Source organism: Ctenopharyngodon idella, chromosome 16, assembly GCF_019924925.1.
Source record: "Ctenopharyngodon idella isolate HZGC_01 chromosome 16, HZGC01, whole genome shotgun sequence".
In the NCBI taxonomy this organism is placed as follows: Eukaryota; Metazoa; Chordata; class Actinopteri; order Cypriniformes; family Xenocyprididae; genus Ctenopharyngodon; species Ctenopharyngodon idella.
The window spans coordinates 32,012,501-32,035,000 of record NC_067235.1 but is presented as its reverse complement, the minus strand read 5'-3'; the positions used below and the strand labels follow the sequence as shown (position 1 = coordinate 32,035,000).

General features: G+C 35.6%; 1 protein-coding gene across 2 annotated transcripts in view; it reads left to right on the top strand.

The window, feature by feature from the left end:
- myom3 (myomesin 3) overlaps nt 1–22,500 on the top strand; it is a 73,565-nt gene that overhangs the window by 18,268 nt on the left and 32,797 nt on the right. For both annotated transcript variants that reach the window (XM_051865339.1, XM_051865338.1), the window contains 11 exons: nt 4,852–5,005; nt 5,796–5,953; nt 6,045–6,134; nt 8,371–8,459; nt 8,757–8,801; nt 13,193–13,333; nt 13,458–13,619; nt 17,005–17,146; nt 18,952–19,151; nt 19,263–19,316; nt 21,763–21,890. In XM_051865339.1, coding sequence (XP_051721299.1) covers nt 4,852–5,005; nt 5,796–5,953; nt 6,045–6,134; nt 8,371–8,459; nt 8,757–8,801; nt 13,193–13,333; nt 13,458–13,619; nt 17,005–17,146; nt 18,952–19,151; nt 19,263–19,316; nt 21,763–21,890 — 1,363 coding nt within the window. The remainder of the gene's footprint in view (nt 1–4,851; nt 5,006–5,795; nt 5,954–6,044; nt 6,135–8,370; nt 8,460–8,756; nt 8,802–13,192; nt 13,334–13,457; nt 13,620–17,004; nt 17,147–18,951; nt 19,152–19,262; nt 19,317–21,762; nt 21,891–22,500) is intronic.

The following is a 22,500-nucleotide window of genomic DNA, read 5'->3' as shown; positions in this document are numbered from 1 at the left end:
TGTTCATGCCATGTCACGGCTCTGGGACCAATGCCGTCTGATGTTGCTCCTGCACAGACAGAAAACAAGTCTGGAAAAACAGCTAGTCTGAGTTACATGAACAGACGGCATCAACACATCCAGTGATTGAACTATAGAACTGAAGCTTGAGAAATCTTGTATAAATAAATAATATAATAATATAATTAATAATAATAATAGTATTAATTAATTAATACATGTATTCATTTAATAATAAATAAATATAATTAATAATAATACTAATTTATTTATTCATTCATTCATCTATATATTGTATTAATATAAATATGTGTAACTTTCAGACAATATAAGACAATATTTTTTCTTGTTTTCTCTTATTTTATCCCTTATTTTTGTTGTAACTTGTATTTATTAATTAATATTTATTCATTTATTATTGTATTACATTTATATCTTATATTATTATAAAGATATTTATTTTCAGACAGTAGAATTATTTTCTCTCATTTTATCTTATTTTTGTTGTGATCTCAACATAACAACAAATCAAAACTATAAAAAGTAATGCATAACTTTATAATATTTATATTTAATTTCATAATATTTACAGTATTAACTATCATCCTAAAGTTGTAGTACTTTTTTCCAGCTTTAATTAATTTTATTTCAGCTTTAGTATGAATTGTACTTCAACTATTTTTATTTCAGTTAGTTGCCAAGCCAATATTTCTAATTTTCATTTTCAAATTTAAGTTTTTCATCTGTCATTTATATTTGATTGAAGCTTTATTTTAATTACTGAAAGTAATTTTTAATAGTTTTAGTTTTGGTTAACAATAACAACACTGATATAGAGGTTCACAAGTCAGAGACCTCTATTGAAAATGCTTCTATTCTTCATTCTTTCATAATTTAATACCTTTTTTTAATGTATTTAAGAAATAATTTTTATTTTATCAAAATATCAGTTTATGTGCATCTCTTCTGCTTTAATGCCAGCAATAACTGGAGTTATGAACAAAACCTGAGGATAATTTTCTCCAGGATCCAAAAGCATCTTGAGCTTTATTGGAAGCAAGAACATCTGATCAGAGTCACATGATCAATGATTAGTCACAGAAATAATGCACTGGATATTTGTGTAGAAAATCCATGTTATTGGATGTTGGATGTTATTAAAATCCATTATATAATGATCTGCTAAATAGAAACAACAAAAGAGCAAAAATGAGAGGGGACATTCGTTGTCTGGGACTCGTTTCCTCTCTCCATCTAAATCTGAATAAATTCCTTTTCACATGAAATAAGTTGGACCATTATGGCATTTTTCACATCAGAAGTCTCTTTTAGACTCTCTCTAAGTGCATTCATTTGAGTCCAGCTCATCAGTCTGGCGGCGGCGCTGCACTAAAGCGATCCAAAGCAAAACAGCAAAGTGTCAAAGTGAAGAATAGCAACTTCTAATTGCACTCAGGCATTTTAAATCACCTGATATCGACCTGAGGATAACTGGCATTTTTATTTGTCTCTTTGCTCGGTTCGTCTGCCATCTGGATTCATAGCATGATGCTCGACCAGCATTTCTGCTGACCTCCTCTAAAGCGCTGACATGACAACCAGTTAAATGTCATGAGCGTTGTGCGCCTCTTCAAATGAATTCTGACTTCAGTGAAAGTTCATGCCATTCAAATCATCCTTAGGTGCTTTGAAACCTTTCATTAAAAAGTTTTAATAGTGCTTTTGACAAAATGATTTAAAATGATGTTCACTCCAGGGTTATTATAGCTAACTAAAACCATAAAATAAATTTTTGTTACTCCAAATAATAACTGAAATAAATAAGATGAAAAACTTAAATGGGGCTTTACATCTAATAATGAATCTTATTAATCGTTTTTTTTTATTTTCCATTGTGTGAACAGCTTGTAACGAAACTTAAAAAACGAGACCTTCCCCGAGGTTATCTATGAAGTGTAGAGTGATTTTTATGTGAAAATCAAAAGGATGTGATGTTTACGCGCGCTCCCGAGAGCCTCTCTTCCATTCTATGCAAGCGGCAACCTCCCCCAGTTTCTCTTGAAGCCAATATGGAAGTGACTTAAACTGCAATTCATCGACTGGCCCCTAGGGACAGGATCCAAAAGAGAGCAGAATCTCATTAACCCCCATGTTAAAATGCCCAACTTTACAGCAGTAAAAAAACATGTTTACAGCTGGTACAAATTGTGGTTTTGGTCTATACAGCTAATTTTGCACTTCATGACAACTGTGAGGGGGGTGAATTTTTTTATATTGGATATTATAACTAAAACTGCTGCATTTTAAAAAATTATACTTTGGACGCGGGCTCATTTGTTTGTGAGATATGATCATATACAGTTTTACAACATAAACTCTGCTCAGATTGCATAATTTTTTGAAGAACGATGATGGAGAGCAGATCATTCAGAAGAAATGTGATGCAAACAATGGATAATAATAATAATATATCAATATTTCATGGATTTAACGCTTTTGTGGACAAAAAGCACTGTTTTTTGTTTTTCAATGGACACTCATGGACATTTTACCCAAGTGCGACGGATTGGATTCATCTCGCGATCGCTATTTCATTATAAAGGTATGCAGTCCAGTTTTGATTTTGCGTGTTGTCATTGCACACCCGGCGCAAATTACAATTACTCGTGCTGGAGCATCTATATTGTAAAAAAGACACCGTATATTGACAGTAAACCTTTAGAACTTTCTAATGATATAACTTGTTATCTTTATTAATATTTTAGATAGTAGTAGATAGATAGCTCCTTTGCCTGCTAACATGATCACGTTGCGCTAGGCGGGTGTGGTTTCAGCAACCAGGTACCTCAGTTCCAACCACGTCCCACCTTTTTTCCCATTTTCAGTTATCCGGGAGCACTGCTAAGATGGCAGCGGCCTCATTTTCGCTTCAAAAATGCTCTTCAGAAATCTACGGGTGATTTTTTTACAGTCTGTGATTCTATGACATGAAACGAATGCTTACAATGTTCAGGATAATTCAGAAAGAGACATTCTGTACTGTAATGTCAACTGTGTCATGCAAAGAAGGTATTTCCAACTTCTTTTTAAAACTAAGCGAAGATTGAAAATGAACTTCGCCGTGAGTATATCGTGGCTAGAGATGAAACGATTACCGGTTTGACGATGAATCATGATAAAATCCCCCGCAGTTAGTATTACCGTTTCATATTTTAATTATCATTAAAACCGTATTCAGTTACCGCGATTTGAACAACTCACGATAAATAAATACAAAGTTTTAAGCAATAGTCTCACGCAGGCGCAGGCGCACACAGAGTAGTTTCGTTTTGTGTGAGAACATGACGGAAAGCTGTGAGGTAAAGCTAAGAGAAATTATACGAATGGATATGAATGAATGAATTATATGAATGTACCTCTGAAGGTTCTGACTGTCTTCAGAAAAGTTTCGATGGCATTTTGTTTTCATCCTCGCTCCATGTAATGCCTATAGACCTTATGTAGCCCCGCCCCTTTTCAGCGCTGCGCTCGTTGTCTCCACAGCGATCTTACGTATTTATGAATGAACTGCTCGTTTGAAAATCTTCTGGGTCTACTGACATTTAAGACATCTGCCTTAAACATTACAATGCTCATGATAACTTTAATTAACTCTACAACAAGTAAATCCACTTCACCAGCTAATTATTCTTCAACAGCGATGCCATAGAAATATACAGAGCTACCGCAAAAACGGAAGTTCAAAGACAATATTATAAAGATGGCGGCGCGCTTGTTTCTCTGGCGCATAAAGTCTATAAAGCAGTGTTTATAATCGAAATGCTTCTTTGTTTACGGAGGTTACCGGGAAACGACTCTATTTCTGCGGTTCTATAAGCGCCACCCAGTGTCAGAGAGTGGAATTACAGAGAGTTACATTTACATTCAGCCTGTGTGCAGTTTTTGTCTGGCCAAAAAACGTACAGAATTCGCACGAACCACTATCAATTTTAACCGGTTCATGAAAAACAATTAAATAATTTGGATAAGGCATCTAATTATTTATGGAGCAGATAAAATACCTATAATCATTTATTATCATTTTGACTTGACCCTTTTCTTTATTTAAAGGCTGAAATGTGAGGTTTACCATTTTATGAAACGTTTTCCAAAGCTTTATTTGAACATTTCGTATATGTTATTAGATAAATAGTTGTCAGTTATGTTTTGAAGTCAGGACATCATTGATAATGTTATGTTTTTAGTGTTTTATACAAATAAGACGTAGCCTACTTTTATTTGTTGATTTTAAATGTAAAACTTGGTGAAATGATTTACGTGAACATTTTCAGCACATTTTAACAATACCGTGATAACATTGATAACCGTGAAGAAATTTTCATACCGTTTCATCTCTAATCGTGGCCTTGAATCACGTTCAGTCTCTTGTAGGCTACGTTACATGTGCACGAGCGCGAGCGCGAGCAAGAAGTTGTTGGCTGCAGTTCACTTAACGGCCACCGGTGTCGCTAATAACAAGGGTTTCTGAAATCTATATATAGCCCCTTTAAACAACCAAAGCAACATTTCTAATTTTTATTTAGTTTAACTTGATTTACTAAAATAACTAAAACTAAAACTGAAATTTAAAAAAAGAAAAATTACATTTAAACAAAATTATTAACTTTAACTAAAATTAAAATTAAAACATAAAAAAAAACCTAATTCAAAATATTAAAAAATATATATAATAGTATCTCAATGATGTTAAAATAGCACTAGTTCACTCCACTCATATCAGTGGCCTTGAAAAGTTGTTTTGTTCTACATAAGCGTCTTGCAACCAAGACAATTTCTGACCTCTGACCTCAGGGAGGCCCTGAGAGAGACCATGTCCAGCGATGAGCTGCACGAGAGGGACCAGTGGACGATGTTCGGCAACGAGGCTGAGAAACTGGAGATCGGGGTGATCAGAAACCAGCATGTCGTCCGTGAACGGGTGGATCGATTCACGCTGCGCCGGGAGGTGAGTGATCGACACACCAAAGACTCATACACTGAGAGAAGAGCGTTAAAAATACAACAATCAGAGCGCTCCGCACCTCTCAAGACACCTGAATTCTTTCAATATCTAGTTTTAAAGGAATAATTTATCCCGGAATGAAATATCGGGCTTCGTTTACTCACCCTCATGCTGCTTCAAACCCCTACAAGAATATTTTTCCAGAACAACCTGATCACTTTTTACAGTATATTGAAAGAATACGGAACAAAAAACAGCATAAAAGCATTATAAATTAGTCCATACGACCTGTGTGTTATATTTTAAAGCTTTTTATGATAGCTTTGTGTGAGAAATGTAACAGGATTATTATATTTTATGGTTTAAAACTATTTTTTTAACATTACTCAAAATAACTGAAATAAAATACAGTATATAAAAAATATTTCAGCTAGTTGCTAAGGCAAAATGTCTTATTTTAATTGAGTTTAACTTGATGTAAAATAACTAAAATTGAAATGAAAGTTAATAAAAATTATATAGAGATGTTTAAAAAAATAAAGCTACTAAAAATGACAAAAACACAGCAAAATGATACAATATTAATATTAAAATATTAATTAATTTTATAAGTTAAAAACTAAAAAAAATATTAATATTAAAAATTTTTAGAAAATCTAAAAATAAAAACTGATTCAAAATATTTATAAAAACTGAAATACTAAAAATAACACTGAAATGTAAGTCATTTTTATGCTGTGGAAAGACATCTAAGAGTTGTTTGTTATTCTTCATTCTTCATTTTAACACGCAGGCCGAGAGAAAAGCTTCAGTGCACATGAAGTTTCTCGAGGATTTGAGCATGAAGGCTCCTGACTTCCCCGTCCCGCTGCGGCCGCATACGGTGTGGGCCGGCATGGATGTCAAATTCTCCTGTACGGTTCAGGGCTGCCCGATTCCCAGCATCACATGGTGAGAGTCTCAACTTGTATCTCGAAAACAAAAGAGCCTAAATCTCCAAAGAGAGGCGTCCATCATAACAGAGTGTGAATGTTATCGACAGGTATAAGGATGACGTTCCTCTCCGAGGACCTCTGCCGTGGAACTACAAGCTGATGCAGAAGTTTGGCCTCAACATTTTAGAGATCAGGAGGTGAGCTTCAAAACCTGAATAACTCATTCCTTTATTAAACATACTTAAATCAATGTTATTTCTGTATCATTAAAGGATTAGTTCACTTCAGAATTAAAATTTCCTGATAATTTACTCACCCCCATGTCATCCAAGATGTTTATGTCTTTCTTTCTTCAGTTGAAAAGAAATTTTGTTTTTGAGGAAAACATTCCAGGATTTTTCTCCATATAGTGGACTTCAACAGTTACCAACGGGTTGAAGGTCCAAATGTCAGTTTCAGTGCAGCTTCAAAGAGCTCTACATGATCCCAGACGAGGAATAAGGGTCTTATCTAGAGAAACGATCGGTCATTTTCTAAAAAAAATTAAAAAAATATACTTTTTAACCACAAATGCTTGTCTTGCACTGCTCTGTGATGCACCACACATTACATAATCATGTTGGAACGGTCATGTGTGACGTAGGCGAAAGTACCAAAAAACAAAAAAAAACTTCAAAATCATCCAACATCGTTGTTTTACCTTTTTTTTGTAAAGGGCGTTTGACTTTGCATGTTTGCTTTGTAGACGCTGGATCGGTACTTCCGCCTACGTCACGCACACTTTTCCAACGTGATTATGTAATGCATGGCACATCACAGAGCAGTGCAAGATGAGTATTTGTAGTTAAAAAGTATACAATTTTTATTCTTTTTAGAAAAGGACAGATGGTTTCTCTAGATAAGACTCTTATTCCTCGTCTGGGATCATGTAGAGCTCTTTGAAGCTGCACTGAAACTGACATTTGGACCTTCAACCCGTTGGTAACTGTTGAAGTCCACTATATGGAGAAAAATCTTGGGCCCTCATTTATCAACAGTGCGTAGAAAAGGTTCTATATTTTGTCCTACGAATGAAATTTAGAATGTGCCTAAGTACAAGAAAATCCGTATTTATCAAACGTGCTCATGCAGTTCTTACGCACACGAGTAAGCAATCATTGTTGATAAATCCCACATGTGCGTAAGTACCATGCTCGTTCACGTTCACGGTCATTAGCATGCAGAAACGCCTCCAATGAACCTTATATGGTGACAACACTTCCCTTTAAAAATCACGTGATTGTGTTTTTTCCTTACCGCAATAATGGCAAAGTGGAAAACACGCACTCTGCGGAGCGCATTGTTTGCCAAGTCTTCCAATAACGCAAGATAAGCCATTGCACTGAGACATTTTTCACAGCTGTCTTTTATAAGGTTTGACACCAATTACGCATTGTGTTTAAAACTAGACAAATGCTAAATTGAGTGTTTTATAATTAAAGGAAACACAGGACATATGTGGATTGCTTAATGCATACTGTGACACTCTTAAATGTTTTTTATGTGTAGTGTCGCTATTCTACCACTAGATTCTCTGCGTAAGCATGCTCAGAGGTGTGCTTATATTTACACACATTTTGACGTATAAGTACAAGTTGGTGAATCCCACACTTTGCACGAAACTGTTCTTACGCACTCATTATGCACAAATCTGTCCATACGCACTGTTGATAAATGAGGGCCCAGGAATGTTTTCCTCAAAAACCTTAATTTCTTTTCGACTGAAGAAAGAAAGACATAAACATCTTGGATGACATGGGAGTGAGTAAATTATCAGGACAATTTAATTCTGAAGTGAACAAATCCTTTAATATACTATTCTATTTTTTATTAATAATTTGTACTAATTTTTATTTTTATATATTTTATTTTAGTTGAAAGTTTTAGTAATTTTGTTATTTGTTTTTGTCTTTTTTTTTTTAATCACGATTAATCGCATCTAATATAAAAGAGTGTGTGTACACACATATACAAATGTGTTATATATTTGCAAACTTTTTATGTTAGATGCGATTAATCATGATTAATCGATTTGACAGCACTATTTTTTTTAATATAGTTTTTAATATTTTACTTCAGATTAAACTAAACGATAACTAAAAAGCTGAAGTAAAAGAAGTAAGCTTTTTAAAGTCCATATATTACTTTTTCTGGATTTGATTTTTGATTTATGTTGAGATCACAGCAAAAATAAGATAAAACGAGTTTTTAATGGTTAACCAAAATAACCCTAAATAATAAATTTTATTTCTTCCTTGAAACACAAAGTAAATGTCCATGTGTTAATGTTCCATACAATTAAAAGTGGATGCTCAATAAACGGATGAACATTTTTTAAATCATTGAAAAACTCTCACAGTAAAAGTTGTCTCATTTAGTTTTCTTTCTTTTCAGATGTTCTGCTGAAGATGCCGGAGAATACAAGGTTGTAGCGAAAAGTTCCCTGGGAGAGGTGACGTCCTGCGCCAGACTGATAGTGAACTGTGAGTTGATGTTCATCAGGTTATTTAGGTGTTGCTTGACTTCAAGGTCTACAAAGCTACAATTTATTGGATTAGTGCTAAAAACCAATGCAAGCCATTTTTCCAAACTAATCACATCTATTAGGCTACCATTGCTAGCAGACAATACATCCTTATTAGTGCAGCCATTAGTGTTATATAAGGTGCACAGTGATGTCTGGTCATTCTCAGAGCTGCTGAAATCTTATTGGCTGCATTTGAGAAAAGTTTGTGTAGCAACGGCAAATCTTTTTTTATCTTTTATTCTTCCATTTGCAGCACATGTAGGGGCCGAGGCAAAACTGAAGCACTCGTGGACTCCCAGTAAGTGCCTTTGCTCTTCATAATGCAAAAAGGGGTATTTTATGAAATGTTTTATCTAGTAATGCTGTCAGGTTGGGCACCTTGAAGAAAGTCACAGAGGTGTAAAACCACCAACATGTGAACAGAACATGAATTTATGTGTTTCAATGTGGTAGACAAATGAGAGAACGTTTGAAAGACAAATAAGGAATAGTTCATCCTAAAGAGCTGCATGAAAACTTTTTCCTCTGATGCAGTTGATAGAAATAATTTTTTTTGTATGAACTATAGATTTGTTAAGAATAGATTTTAAAATTTAATTTTTAAGTTTTGTGTACACTCTAAAAAATGCTGGGTTAAAAACAACCCAAGTTGGGTTGAAAATGGACAAACCCAGCAATTGCATTGTTTTAATCCAGCGGTTGGGTTAAATGTTTGTCCAACGTGTTGGGTAGTTTTACTTGTTTAAAAATGACTATATGGCTGGCTTAAAATTAATCCAAAATAGGTTGGAAATTAAAAATAAGACACATAATTACTAGAGGAAACAATAATAATCAAAAGGTGAACATTTATTAATAAGCAATTTAATAAATGATTATTGTTTAATTATTGTTCATTAATCATGTTAATAATGTTCATTTATTAAACATATTAATAAATGTTAATTTCCAACATTTATTTTAAGCAATCCATACAGTAATTTTTAAACAATAGTTGAGTTAAATGAAAAGACCCAGCAGGTTGGGCAAACATTTAACCCAACCACTGGGTTAAAGCAACCCATTCACTTGATTTGTCCATTTTTAACCCAGCTTGGGTTGTTTTTGACCCAGCATTTTTTAAAGTATATTCATGTACACTACTGTTCGAAATTAAACTTTTATCAAAAGTGACAGTAAATACATTTATAATGTTGCAAACAATTTCTATTTCAAATAAATGCTGTTCTTTTGAACTTTCTATTTATCAAAGAATGCTAAAAAATACTGGGTTAAAAACAACCCAAGTTGGGTTGAAAATAGTCAAACCCAGTGGTTGGGTTAAATGTTTGACCCAACCTGCTGGGTAGTTTTAATTAACTCAACTATTGTTTAAAAAATACTGCATTGCTTGCTTAAAATAATCCCAAAATATGTTGGAAGTGAACACATTAATATGTTTAATAAATGAACATTTATTAATAAGTTCAATGAATAATAATTAAACAATGAACATTTATTAAATTGTTATTTGTTAACATTTATTATATTATTATTGTTACCTCTAGTAATTATTTGTCTGATTTTTAATTTCCAACCTATTTTGGGTTCATTTTAATCCAGCCATATAATAATTTTTAAACAATAGTTGAGTTAAATAAAACTGGCTAGCAGGTTGGGCAAACATTTAACCCAATCACTGGGTTTGTCCATTTACAACCCAAATTGGGTGCAGTTTCCACAGAAATATAAAGCAGCACAACTTTCAGCATTGATAATAATCAGAAATGTTTTCTGAGTAGCAAATCATCATATCAGAATGATTTCTGAAGGATCATGTGACACTGAAGACTGGAGTAATGATGCTGAAAATTCAGCTTTGATCACAGGAATAAATTACATTTTAAAATATATTCGAACAGAAAACAGTTATTTTAAATTGTAATAATATTTCACAATATTACTGTTTTACTGTATTTTTGATTAAATAAATGCAGCCTTGGTGAGACAGGATCATTAAAAAGTGTTTTAATGTTCCAAACGTTTGTACAGTGCATCAGATGCATGCTTGAGAATTTTATATATTGACACTGAACCTAGCAACCACCCACAATACCCCAGCACTGTGTCAGCGAGTTTTGCATGCAGACACACTTTATCATGGACTATTGCAGGGCAGCACACATTTAGAGCAAAACTATCTCGATTACTCCACCCGATGAAGCTACAGCATTTTCAAACAAATCTGAATTCCCATTACAGCCCTTCTGCTGATATGAGAGAACATCACAATTCATTTGCAAGCGTCTGGAATTGTGTTGTCGAATTACAGCGGCACACATCACTTCCAATTCCATCTCGACCTCAATTCCCTGTTCCGTCACCGAAAACGATAGCTAAACAAATAGCGTCTCCTCAAACGTTGTCACATCGGCCCTCTGTGACGTCCCCTGCGCTGGGCTGTGGCATTTGTCTCATTACACTAATATTTGTCCTCGTCCTTGGGATGGTTTTCGGTGCTATTTGCCAGGAATGGAAACTCAAAGGAAAATGAAACAATTTTTCCATTACACTTCAGTGGTTTCTCCCGCTCGTACAGCATATGCCTTAATTGAGTCCCTTCTTGCATTCATTTTCACTGCCTGCCGAAGGCAAGAAGAACATGAACAAAAGCTACTTACTGTCTGTCACTTCACAAATGTAATTAAAAGTGAGTGAATTGAAACATTAACTTGATTCCTGAAGAAACTACTCCAGCAAGATTTTTTTCCTTCTGAGTTACAAGAAGTGAGCAGTGTGGACAAAACACTGTGGACACTGTGTAAGTAATTTTATATCAGAGAAATTGAGTGGTGATTTTTACTGGGAATTCAAGGTATAAAGGGTCTAAAACTAACTTTTTTCCACACCAGCCAAGGGCCAATGACTTAAAATTTATAATTTAAAATATTTTAATTAATCCTTAATTAAAGTTACAAAAGTTATTCAGTCAAGAGCAGTGAATGTTTTTTCTGTCCTATGTTGTTTGTTTAACATTAAAAACACAGACAGCAGCAGGAATATTAGGCTGCTGTCACTTTAAGACCTGTTGCACAAATCCAATATACTGATACTTGTACACATCTTTCTCTACTGTTTACAGTAACGTTCTTAGACTTCTGGGGGCCCTGAGCAAAAATTTTAAGGGACCCCTGTCAGTACATTCATAAAAACCCCAAAATGACACCCAACCCCTTAATCTGTTTGTAATTAAACAACAGTGAAACAGTAATACAATAAATTTAGCCTTCTAAAAATAATAGCCTACTATACAGAAACTGAATAAAGTAATCAAATATAAAAATAAAAAACTGCTTAGTCTTCACAGTATGAATTAAATATACATTGATTCTTCTTAAATTTACTACAGCTATTCAGTGAATAGCGGTGAATGATTCTATCATTTGTTGTTTGATTAACATTAAATGAGGTTTATTAGGCTGCTGTCACTTTAAAGGCCCTGCTATACTCACAGCGAGGTTCTTTTTTGTTCTTCGTTTAGGGGTAAAATGAAGTTCAAAATATGTAAGCAGTGATATATATATATATATATAAAGCGGCTATCCAGTGTGTTCATGTTTTCACCCGCAGAGATCTTACCTCAACGGATTCAACAGATGAATGTGAGTCAGAGAAGAGCAGGGTTGCCAGGTTTTCACAACAAAACTGGCCCAATTGTTACTCAAAACTAGCCCAAACTAACCCAATCGTGTATCTGGGGGGGTCCCACGGTAAAAATCACGTTCAGGGGGGTAAAATCTGTGTTTTTGGCAGGGTTCCCCTGGTAAAATTCACATTCCAGGGGCTAAATATCATGCTATTTGGGGTCGCTTCAACCCGCGGACATGAAAAACAACCCGCGGCAACAGTGTTAAAGTAGTCCAATTTGGACTTGGCAACACTGGAGAAGAGTTCCGTGTGAAAGAAGGCAGAGCCTCACTGCACACCTCCTATTACGTTATCGTCATGGACCAATGGTAGTACAAAGGTGTTTTGCAGCTGAAGCTAACTTTTTCTGAGAGTTCACTTTGGCAAGCCGTTTTGAACTCCCAAAACAATCCTGATTTTGTTCGGAATGACGTCACATCAGTTTGTGTTTCGAGTTCGTTTGAAGTATACCGGGGCCTTAACACCGAATACACAGATCTAATATGCTGACAATTATTCGATTACCAGACTTGTTCATTCAATAGTAGAATTTGGAAGCCAAAATCAAAAACAAAAGTACAATTTTAGTAATCACACATAAAATCATCTTTGAGAGCAAGGGGCCCCCTGGTGGGGAGAGGACTGGCTCTGAATTCACATAACCGACTTTACTAGGATACTCGCTTAGATGGCATTTTTGACAAGAAACTTCTTGTGCTTGAATATTTAAATTGGCAAGGCTTAAACACGTGACAATGGTGTTGTTTACGTTTGTTCACATTCACATTCTCAGAACATTGCATTAAACTTCATAAAAATATTACCAGCTAAACTGTCGACAACGTTTCATATACTCGCCAACACCGATTTTTACTTACATTTAGCACTTTTGGCAAGTGTTAATTTTAGGCCCTGTGTTTATACTACAACTACATAACTGTGGTAAATAATGAATTATGAGTACGAAGTATAAAAAAACATAATTTTGCTAACTTCCTCTTTTCTTGTTCTTTCTCTTCCTAGTCCAAGTTCCAGAGACGGATGCTCAGCTGGCCTCCACCTTTCCTCCAACATTTGTGAAAGAGGGTGAAAACTTGGTTCTGCAATGCAGCTTCACCTCGGCTTTACTGCCGTTCCAACAGGATGTGACCTGGTACAGAGATGGTGAGACACTTAATGTGGTATTTTATATCTAATGCAAAGACATTCAGGCATTTTAACTGGTTATGCAAATAAAAGTGTACTTTTAGAAGTTGCTTTTATTCAAAGTGACTTCCTGTGTGATCAGGACTGGTCCTGCGTCAGTCGAGTCGCGTGGAGCTGCAGACGGGCCTGCGGTCTTCCAGTCTCACCCTGAAACGTGTGCACAAGGAACACGAAGGCCTGTACACTGTCCGCCTGCGCACCTGGGATGGATCCGTCGAGCACAGTGCTTTCGTCTATGTCAAAGGTCAGATCCTGCAAATCATTAGAATGTTGATTTAAAAGTAAAAAGTTGGTAAAAACAGTATCCGTCACATACTTTTCAATATTAAAGCGTATTGCAATTTTTATATCATAACTAGTGTTACAATCAAGTATTGGACATTTAAAAAAACACTTTCGCATCACAAAATCTTTTTTTTTTTTTGGTTGCTCTCAGGCTGAGCGAGAAAGAGTTTGAATTAGAGCTGCACGATTAATCGTTAAAAGATTGCGATCTCGATTCAAACACCCACGCAATCTTATCCCTAAATTACAACAATTCCGTGAGCAGTTTATGAAACAGCAGTTTACCACGCAGCATTATTATTTCTGTCTTATAATAATTCAAATGATCACAGAAGTACTGGGATAAAACTTTATAGCTCGGATATAAACACTGATGTCTACAGTAGCGATCAAAATAGAGTAAATAACCTTTTGAAAGTAACATGGCGCTTCAAATAACGATTGTATCAATTACATTGTTTTGGCAGTAGGTGGCGACAAGTGACCATTAAAAATGTATATTTGTCATTGAATCATTTATTCTATAGAATCGTTTAAAAAACGCTGATTCATTCAGTAATAGGCTTGTTTGAGATGCATCAGCGCTGGGCAGACCGATCGACGTATGAGCGCATACGACTCCTCATGCTTTTGAATCGCTCTCGCGGTACTTTGATGTCATACGCCGATTGGTCTGCACAGCGCCGATGCATCTCAAACAAGCCTAATGAAACAAGTGAAGTATTTATGAGTGAGTCATTGAATCAGTCATTCAAGAGATTCGTTCAAAAATGCTGATTCATTCAGTAATGAAACAAGTGAAGTATTAATGAGTGAGTCATTGAATCATTAATTCGAGATTTGTTCAAAAACGCTGATTTGTGCAGTAATGAAACAGGTGAAGTACTTATGAGTGAGTCATTGAATCATTCATTCAAGATTTGTTCAAAAACGCTGATTTGTGCAGTAATGAAACAGGTGAAGTATTTATGAGTGAGTCATTGAATCATTCATTCAAGAGATTTGTTCAAAAACGCTGATTTGTTCAGTAATGAAACAGGTGAAGTATTTACGAGTGAGTCATTGAATCATTCATTCAAGAGATTTGTTCAAAAACGCTGATTCATTAAGTAATGAAACAAGTGAAGTATTAATGAGTGAGTCATTGAATCATTAATTCGAGATTTGTTCAAAAACGCTGATTTGTGCAGTAATGAAACAGGTGAAGTATTTACGAGTGAGTCATTGAATCATTCATTCAAGAGATTTGTTCAAAAACGCTGATTTGTGCAGTAATGAAACAAGTGACGTATTTATGAGTGAGTCATTGAATCATTCATTCAAGAGATTTGTTCAAAAACGCTGATTTGTTCAGTAATGAAACAGGTGAAGTATTTATGAGTGAGTCATTGAATCATTCATTCAACAGATTCGTTCAAAAACGCTGATTTGTGCAGTAACGAAACAAGTAAAGTATTTATGTGTGAGTCATTTAATCATTCATTCAAGTGATTATTCAAGAGTCTGTTCAGAATTATGGGAGAATCGTGATCTCTATTTGAAACAAAAAAAATCGTGGTTCTCAATTGATCCAGAATCGTGCTGCTCTAGCTCGACTGTGTGTTTTTTGGGTATCATCATTCCAGATTATCTGTGATTGAAGAAATGTGGTGTGTTAGAATTGCCTCCTGTCTGTCCTAATTAATAAATGTAAAACTTTAACTCATCAGAGACATAATTCTTGTGAATCCATGATGTTCTTTCCAGAGCAGAGTTCCCCTGTCAGCGTAAGTCCTTTAAAGCAAGAAGAGGACGGGAATTGAATTTCCTGTCTCATTAAAGGAAGTGGGCCGCTCTGTAAGCCTGCAGTGTAGTAATTAGAAAGCAAGCTTCACTCTACTGCATGTGACGTCTTCGCTTAATCTCAGAGGGAAAATTTGCATTACAAATCTGCCAGGTAACAGGAAGGAGCCGGAGGTTACTCTTATGAGTCTGTTTCATCCTTGTTGGTGTCGATTAAACAAATAAGAGCGAGAGAAACCCTGCAGTCATCCTCTTCTAAGAAACTTACTGAAGTAAGTTTAACTGTGGTTGGTTGCAACAGAGATCTGCATACCCCCTTTTTTTCAGCGGTGTTTGTTCCGGGAAGTATTTTTTACATCCATTGTTTTTAAAAAAAAGTCTTGATTAAAGCGTTATAAGCCATGAACCAAGCAAACTAGCTATGAGGTGAATCATAACATTACACTATAATTTGAAGCAAAAAAGTATTTGAAAATCTGACAAAAATAGAAAGGTACAAATAGTGAGGGAAAGAACTACAATCCCATGCATTGCGAACAGCATAACTGAGTTAAAAACAATAGAGAAATATAAAGATATGCATTTAAATATGTTGATATATATATATAAACAATATATTTTAAGTTTATAGCAAAATTTGCATATATATTGAAATATTTAATTATTTGGAGAGCGTAGAGAGATCGACTCCATTACGTCATGTGCAGTGCTTCATGGGAGTGGGCGGGGCTAAAGAGATCTGATTGGTGGAATTTTCTGTACAGCATCATGGGTAATGTAGTTTTTCACCACGAATTCTGCTGTTAAACATGATTATTTTAAGAATAAGTTGAAACAATGCAGGATGATGGGTTCAACAGAAGCAAATACCATTGATTAACAACCTCATAGCTCACAGTAAGGCTGTCTTTAAAGGTTTATAAGTTATCGTTAAAAATCAATTTCCCTATGAAGAAAATGAATGGAGTTTTTTACTTCTGGAACCCGACTGTTGCGCTCTATAGCTCAGGGAGTTCCCAATTTATTTATTTTTTATTAAGAAATAAAAATAGACACTAATAATGGCAGTTCTAATATTGTTAAATAAAACATAACTATTAAAAATTGTTTTCGGTAATTGAATTAAAGGTGAAATAAAATACAAGTATTAGATGAAAAAGTAAAAAAAAAATTAAATAACTAAAATAAAATAAGTTGAAGTACTAAAACTAAAACTGCAATAAAAATAAAGCTAAACAGAAATATAAAAAAAATGAAAAAAACACATAACAAAATTACTAAACCTTAAACTAAATTAAAAACAAAAGCTAATTCAAAAAATGTTGTATATATACATATATAAACACTGATGAATGAGATGAATTGATGCATTGATCTTGGAAGAGTTTGATTTGACTTTTGGTTGCAAACTTTGGTATCTTGACAAATCTGAGTGCAGTTTGAGACCTTGTTGAGATCTTTTCTGAAAAACATCTCAACTCCATCTCAGTGCACTCTAAGAGAAACAACCGAGTTCTTAAAGTGATCTCTATTCTGATTTCTCCTTCTCTCTGTCTGTTCAGATGGATCCGCGGTTGTGGCCGGTGCTGCAGGTTCTCCTCTACAGGTGGAGTGTTCTGATGTGAACCGAGATTACGTGTTCCTCTCATGGATGCCTCCCAGTGCAGACGGAGCTGCTGCTGTTCAGGGTTACTTCATAGAGAGGTGAAACATGATCCATGATGTTCGGTTGCTCATCTTGAGAGAGATCGGAGCAGTTTCTAGCTGTTTCTTTAGGAATACATTTTGAGATACAAGACATCACCATGGTGAAAGAGTACAAGTGCATATCTTTCCTGTCTCCTAGCAACATGCTGGTTTACTCTACAACGTTCTGCCAGGTTGTGTCTTGTTGGCTTGTGTTTAGTTGTTACAGATAATTGCATCTTATTATGACTGCCGGTGGGGTCCAAAAAGACTGAAACCACCAGTGAAAATGCTTCTGTTGTACATTTTTCTACTTTAATACAATTTTTGTTTTCATTACAAACTATATTATCAAAATAATAGTTTGAGTGAAAAGTTTAATTTAAAATGTTGCATTTCAAATTGTCTTAGTATTTTTTGAGTTAGAGGGTGTTCTGAGTGGTTGGTGTGGGGTGCAAAGTTCTGAGTTATTTTTAATGCATTGCTATTCTGTTGCTAGGGTGTTCTGAGTGGTTGCTAGGGTGTTGCTATGGGAATGCAAAGTTAAGAGTGGTTTTTAGTGTATTGCTATGCTGTTGCTAGGGTGTTCTGAGTGGTTGCTAGGGTGTTGCTAGGGGGATGCAAAGTTCAGAGTGGTTTTTAATGCATTGCTATTCTGTTGCTAGGGTGTTGCTAGAGGGGTGCAAAGTTCTGAGTTATTTTTAATGCATTGCTATTCTTTTGCTAGGGTGTTCTGAGTGGTTGCTAGGGTGTTGCTAGGGGGATGCAAAGTTCTGAGTAGGTTTTAATGCATTGTTATGCTGTTGCTAGGGTGTTGCTAGAGGGGTGCAAAGTTCTGAGTTATTTTTAATGCATTGCTATTCTTTTGCTAGGGTGTTCTAAGTGGTTTCTAGGGTGTTGCTAGGGGGATGCATAGTTCTGAGTAGGTTTTAATGCATTGCTATTGCTATTCTTTTGCTAGGGTGTTCTAAATGGTTGCTAGGGTGTTGCTAGGGGGATGCAAAGTTCTGAGTGTTTTTTAATGCATTGTTATTCTGTTGCTAGGGTGTTCTGAGTGGTTACTGGAGGATTGCTATGGGAATGCAAAGTTCGCAGTTGTTTTAATGCATTGCTATGCTGTTGCTAGGGGGATGCAAAGTTCAGAGTGGTTTTAATGCATTGCTATTCTGTTGCTAGGGTGTTCTAAGAGGTGGCTAGGGTGTTGCTAGGGGGATGCAAAGTTCTGAGTGGTTTTTAATGCATTGCTATTCTGTTGCTGGAGTGTTCTGAGTTGTTACTGGTTAATTGCTATGGGAATGCAAAGTTCACAGTGGTTTTTAATGCATTGCTTTGCTGTTGCTAAGGTGTTGCTAGAGGGGTGCAAATTTCTGAGTTGTTTTTAACGAATTGCTATTCTGTTTCTAGGGTGTTCTAAGTGGTGGCTAGGGTGTTGCTAGGGGGATGCAAAGTTCTGAGTGGTTTTTAATGCATTGCTATGCTGTTGCTAGGGGGTTCTGAGTGGTTGCTAGGAGATGCAAAGTTCCGAGTGTTCTTTAATGTATAGCTATGCAGTTGCTAGGGTGTTCTGAGTGGTTACTAGGGCATTGCTAGGGGATTGCAAAGTTTTGAGTATTTTTTGTGTATTGCTGTTCTAGGGTGTTCTGAGTGGTTGCTATGGTGTTGTTGTTACGTGGATACTAAGGTATTCTGAGATTCTGCGGTTTTCATGGGTAGTTCCTATTGTGTTGCTAAATGATTTGCTTGGCAACAGCCACTACTAATAAAGCTGCAAAGTTAATAAATTAATATTATGACATGCTCACATCCACATTTCTTTCATGCAGGTGTGACATTGGTGTTGGGAAGTGGGAACGCTGTAATGACGTCATCCAGAAGGTGTGTCAGTATCCCGTAATGGGACTGAAGGAAAACACAATGTACCAGTTCAGAGTGTGTGCGGTCAACCAGGCAGGTGTGGGACGCCCGTCTAAACCCACTGACCCCATCATGACCTCTGACCCCCTGGAGCCCAGCAGGACTACGGGTAAGAACATCTAAATGAAGCCTGCAGATCATGTGTTTTCACTGACTCTCATATGATATTGGTGGCATCCATCTTTATCTCTGATCTCCTCCTCATCTCTTTCTTATTCAGTGGTGAAGGTGGAGCGTGGGAGAGAGATTGTGATCACTAAGGACCAGCTGGAGGGTGAGTAGATCACAACGCTCATGATTTCAGCTGATGCAGTCAGTTAAAGAGATAAGAAGAAAAACTTCTACACTCACAGACAAGCTTCACAGCAGGAGAAAACTCAGATTTACTGTACATGGATCCTGAGATTAGCCTTTATCATGTGTCGTTTCATTACATCAAGTCTGGCACAGTGTAGAGAGTAGGGTTGAATCTCACCAAAAAATTCTGTCATATTTCATGCTCAAGTCAAAAGAAAATAGATAAAGAAAATTAAACCTACAATATTTTAGGACCATAAAGATTTTGATGTATTGTGACATTATGACAATTAAACAAATTATAATGAATGTAATGCAACATATATATATATATATATATATATATTTGTAAAGTATTTATGCAACATGGCAGTATTTAAATAACAAAAATATATGTATTACAGTAATGAGATCTAAGATTCACCAATAAGAAAACTAAGAATTAAAAAATAATTCAAAATAATTAAAAATTAAAAAATTAGGATACCGGTGTTGTTTTAGAATCATTGATGTATAATTATTGTTTTTTATTAATATTTTAAGTTATCATTCAAGCTTATATTTTCATTTTAATTTCAGTTAAAGTTTTAGTAATTTTGTTGTGTGATTTTGTCATTTTTATTAATATTTTTTAATACAATTATTGTTTTCTATAAATTGCTGTCAAAAGATTAATCACGATTAATCACATCCAAAATAAAAGTTTGTTTTTACATAATATATGTGTGTACTGTGTGTATTTATTATGTATATAAATACACAAACATGCATGTATATATTTAGCAAAAATAAATTATATTTATACATAAAATATTCATATATATATATATATATATATATATATATATACACATACATGTAAATATTTCTTAAATATATACATGTATGTATGTGTGTGTATTTATATATACATAATAAAAATACATAGTACACACATATATTATGTAAACAAACTTTTATTTTGGATGTGATTAATCATTTGACAGCACTTATTTCAGTTAACATTTAATTTATTTCAAGTAATAAAGATGTTTTTTATGGTTTTGGTTTTAGATTTAGTTAACAATAATAACCCTGGAGGATGCATTAAAGAAATGAGAATTTAAAGGGTTAGTTCACCCAAAAATGAAAATAATGTCATTAATTACTCACCCTCATGCCGTTCCACACCCGTAAGACCTTCGTTCATCTTCGGAACACAAATTAAGATATTTTTGTTAAAATCCGATGGCTCAGTGAGGCCTGCATAGCCAGCAATGACATTTCCTCTCTCAAGATCCATAAAGGTACTAAAAACATATTTAAATCAGTTCATGTGAGTACAGTGGTTCAATATTAATATTATAAAGCGACGAGAATATTTTTGGTGCGCCAAAAAAAACAAAATAATGACTTATATAGTGATGGCCGATTTCAAAACACTGCTTCATGAAGCTTCGGAGCGTTATGAATCAGCGTGTCGAATCAGCAGCTCGGAGCACCAAAGTCACGTGATTTCAGCAGTTTGGCGGTTTGACATGCGATCCGAATCATGATTCGACACAAAAGATTCATAACGCTCCGAAGCTTCATGAAGCAGTGTTTTGAAATCGGCCATCACTATATAAGTCGTTTCAACAAAAATATCTTAATTTGTGTTCTGAAGGTCTTACGGGTGTAGAACGGCATGAGAGTGAGTAATAAATGACATTATTTTCATTTTTGGGTGAACTAACCCTTTAAGGGGAAAATTGATCACATTTTCTTTGTGCAAACTATTTATTTTTTATTTCTGTTTTTTTATTTTGAGGTAAAATATGACCTGGACATGATCTTGACAGGATTCGTGAGATTCACCCTTTTAAACTATTGATTTGCTGCTCCCGCTGTCTCTTTTGAGACGTATTTCTTTTTCATGAATTAACCACCCCAAAGAATTTATAGCTCAGACAGTTATGATGATGAATTTGCTCTGTTTCAGAGGGCAGATCTGATATAAAGCATTCACAGGTGGTCCCCGGTATGGCAATACCCATAAAGACTTGGGCAGTTTTATAAGCATTCGGCATTAAAACGATGATGATATGTCTCTGAAGCTGTGCTGCTAACTGCCATGGCAACACCAGGGACTCGTGGGCCATTATTATGTGCCATTAAGAGCTGATATGAACCTGTTCTTTTTTAAAGAATGAGTGGTTTTACGGAGCACTGCAGTGTGTGTGTGTGTGTGTGTGTGTGGTTCAGGTATACCCTACATTATGGGGACAAAATGTCCTATATCTATAGTGTTGCTCTATATCTATATTTAGTTTAAAAAAAAGGTATCTTTGTATTGCCATCTAGTTTGATCATACCTTTACCTGTTCTCCATCAGTCCCTCGCTGCTCCTTTCTGCATGCTCTGTGTTGGCAGTGTTCTCAGTCTCTCCCCTCTGCCGCCTGCAGGTCAAATCCGAGTGCCGTTCCCCCCCACTGATGTGCGAGTTTGTGAGCTCAGCGACACCTACGCCGTGCTGAGCTGGACTGAACCGGATCCGCGGGGCAGAGAGCCTCTCACCTACTTCGTGGAGCGGGTGAGAGTTGACCTTCGTCCCACGCACTGCTTGCAGTTCAGCTCATTAAGACTGGCCCTGCGGGGGTCCTGCTCTATTGCGTTTGTAGTTTTTATCCTCGACTGCAGGCCTTAAAGTTGCGTTGGCTTTACACACTGAGCCAGCGGTCCAAATTAACACTGCACTTTGACTAGTCGGCTAATTAGAGGCAGTGAATGCTGTATCCTGGGTGGCAGCAGGTGCAAAGCCAACGATTCATTAAAAGTATAGAGATCTTAACGCAGCTCATCCGTGTTATGTGATGGCTGCATAATGTCTTTCCTTTTGACCTCAAAGCACTTGCTTGCTGATTTTCTGAGATGTTGCTTCGGTCTGAATGTGTGACTTTGAGTAGGCCGAATTGATAGATTCATTGCACAAAACGTTTTATGCGCTCGGTTTAAAAACTGATCCAAGTAGCAACCCAAAGCTGAGTAAATTGGAAAGAGCACATGTTGATTTGTTGGCTTTTTGTATTCCTCCTTTCTAAGTTGATTTGGACTGCTTAATGACTAAATGTAAATGTTACACTCTAAAAATGCTGGGTTAAAAACAACCCAAGTTGGGTTTAAAATGGACAAACTCAGTGGTT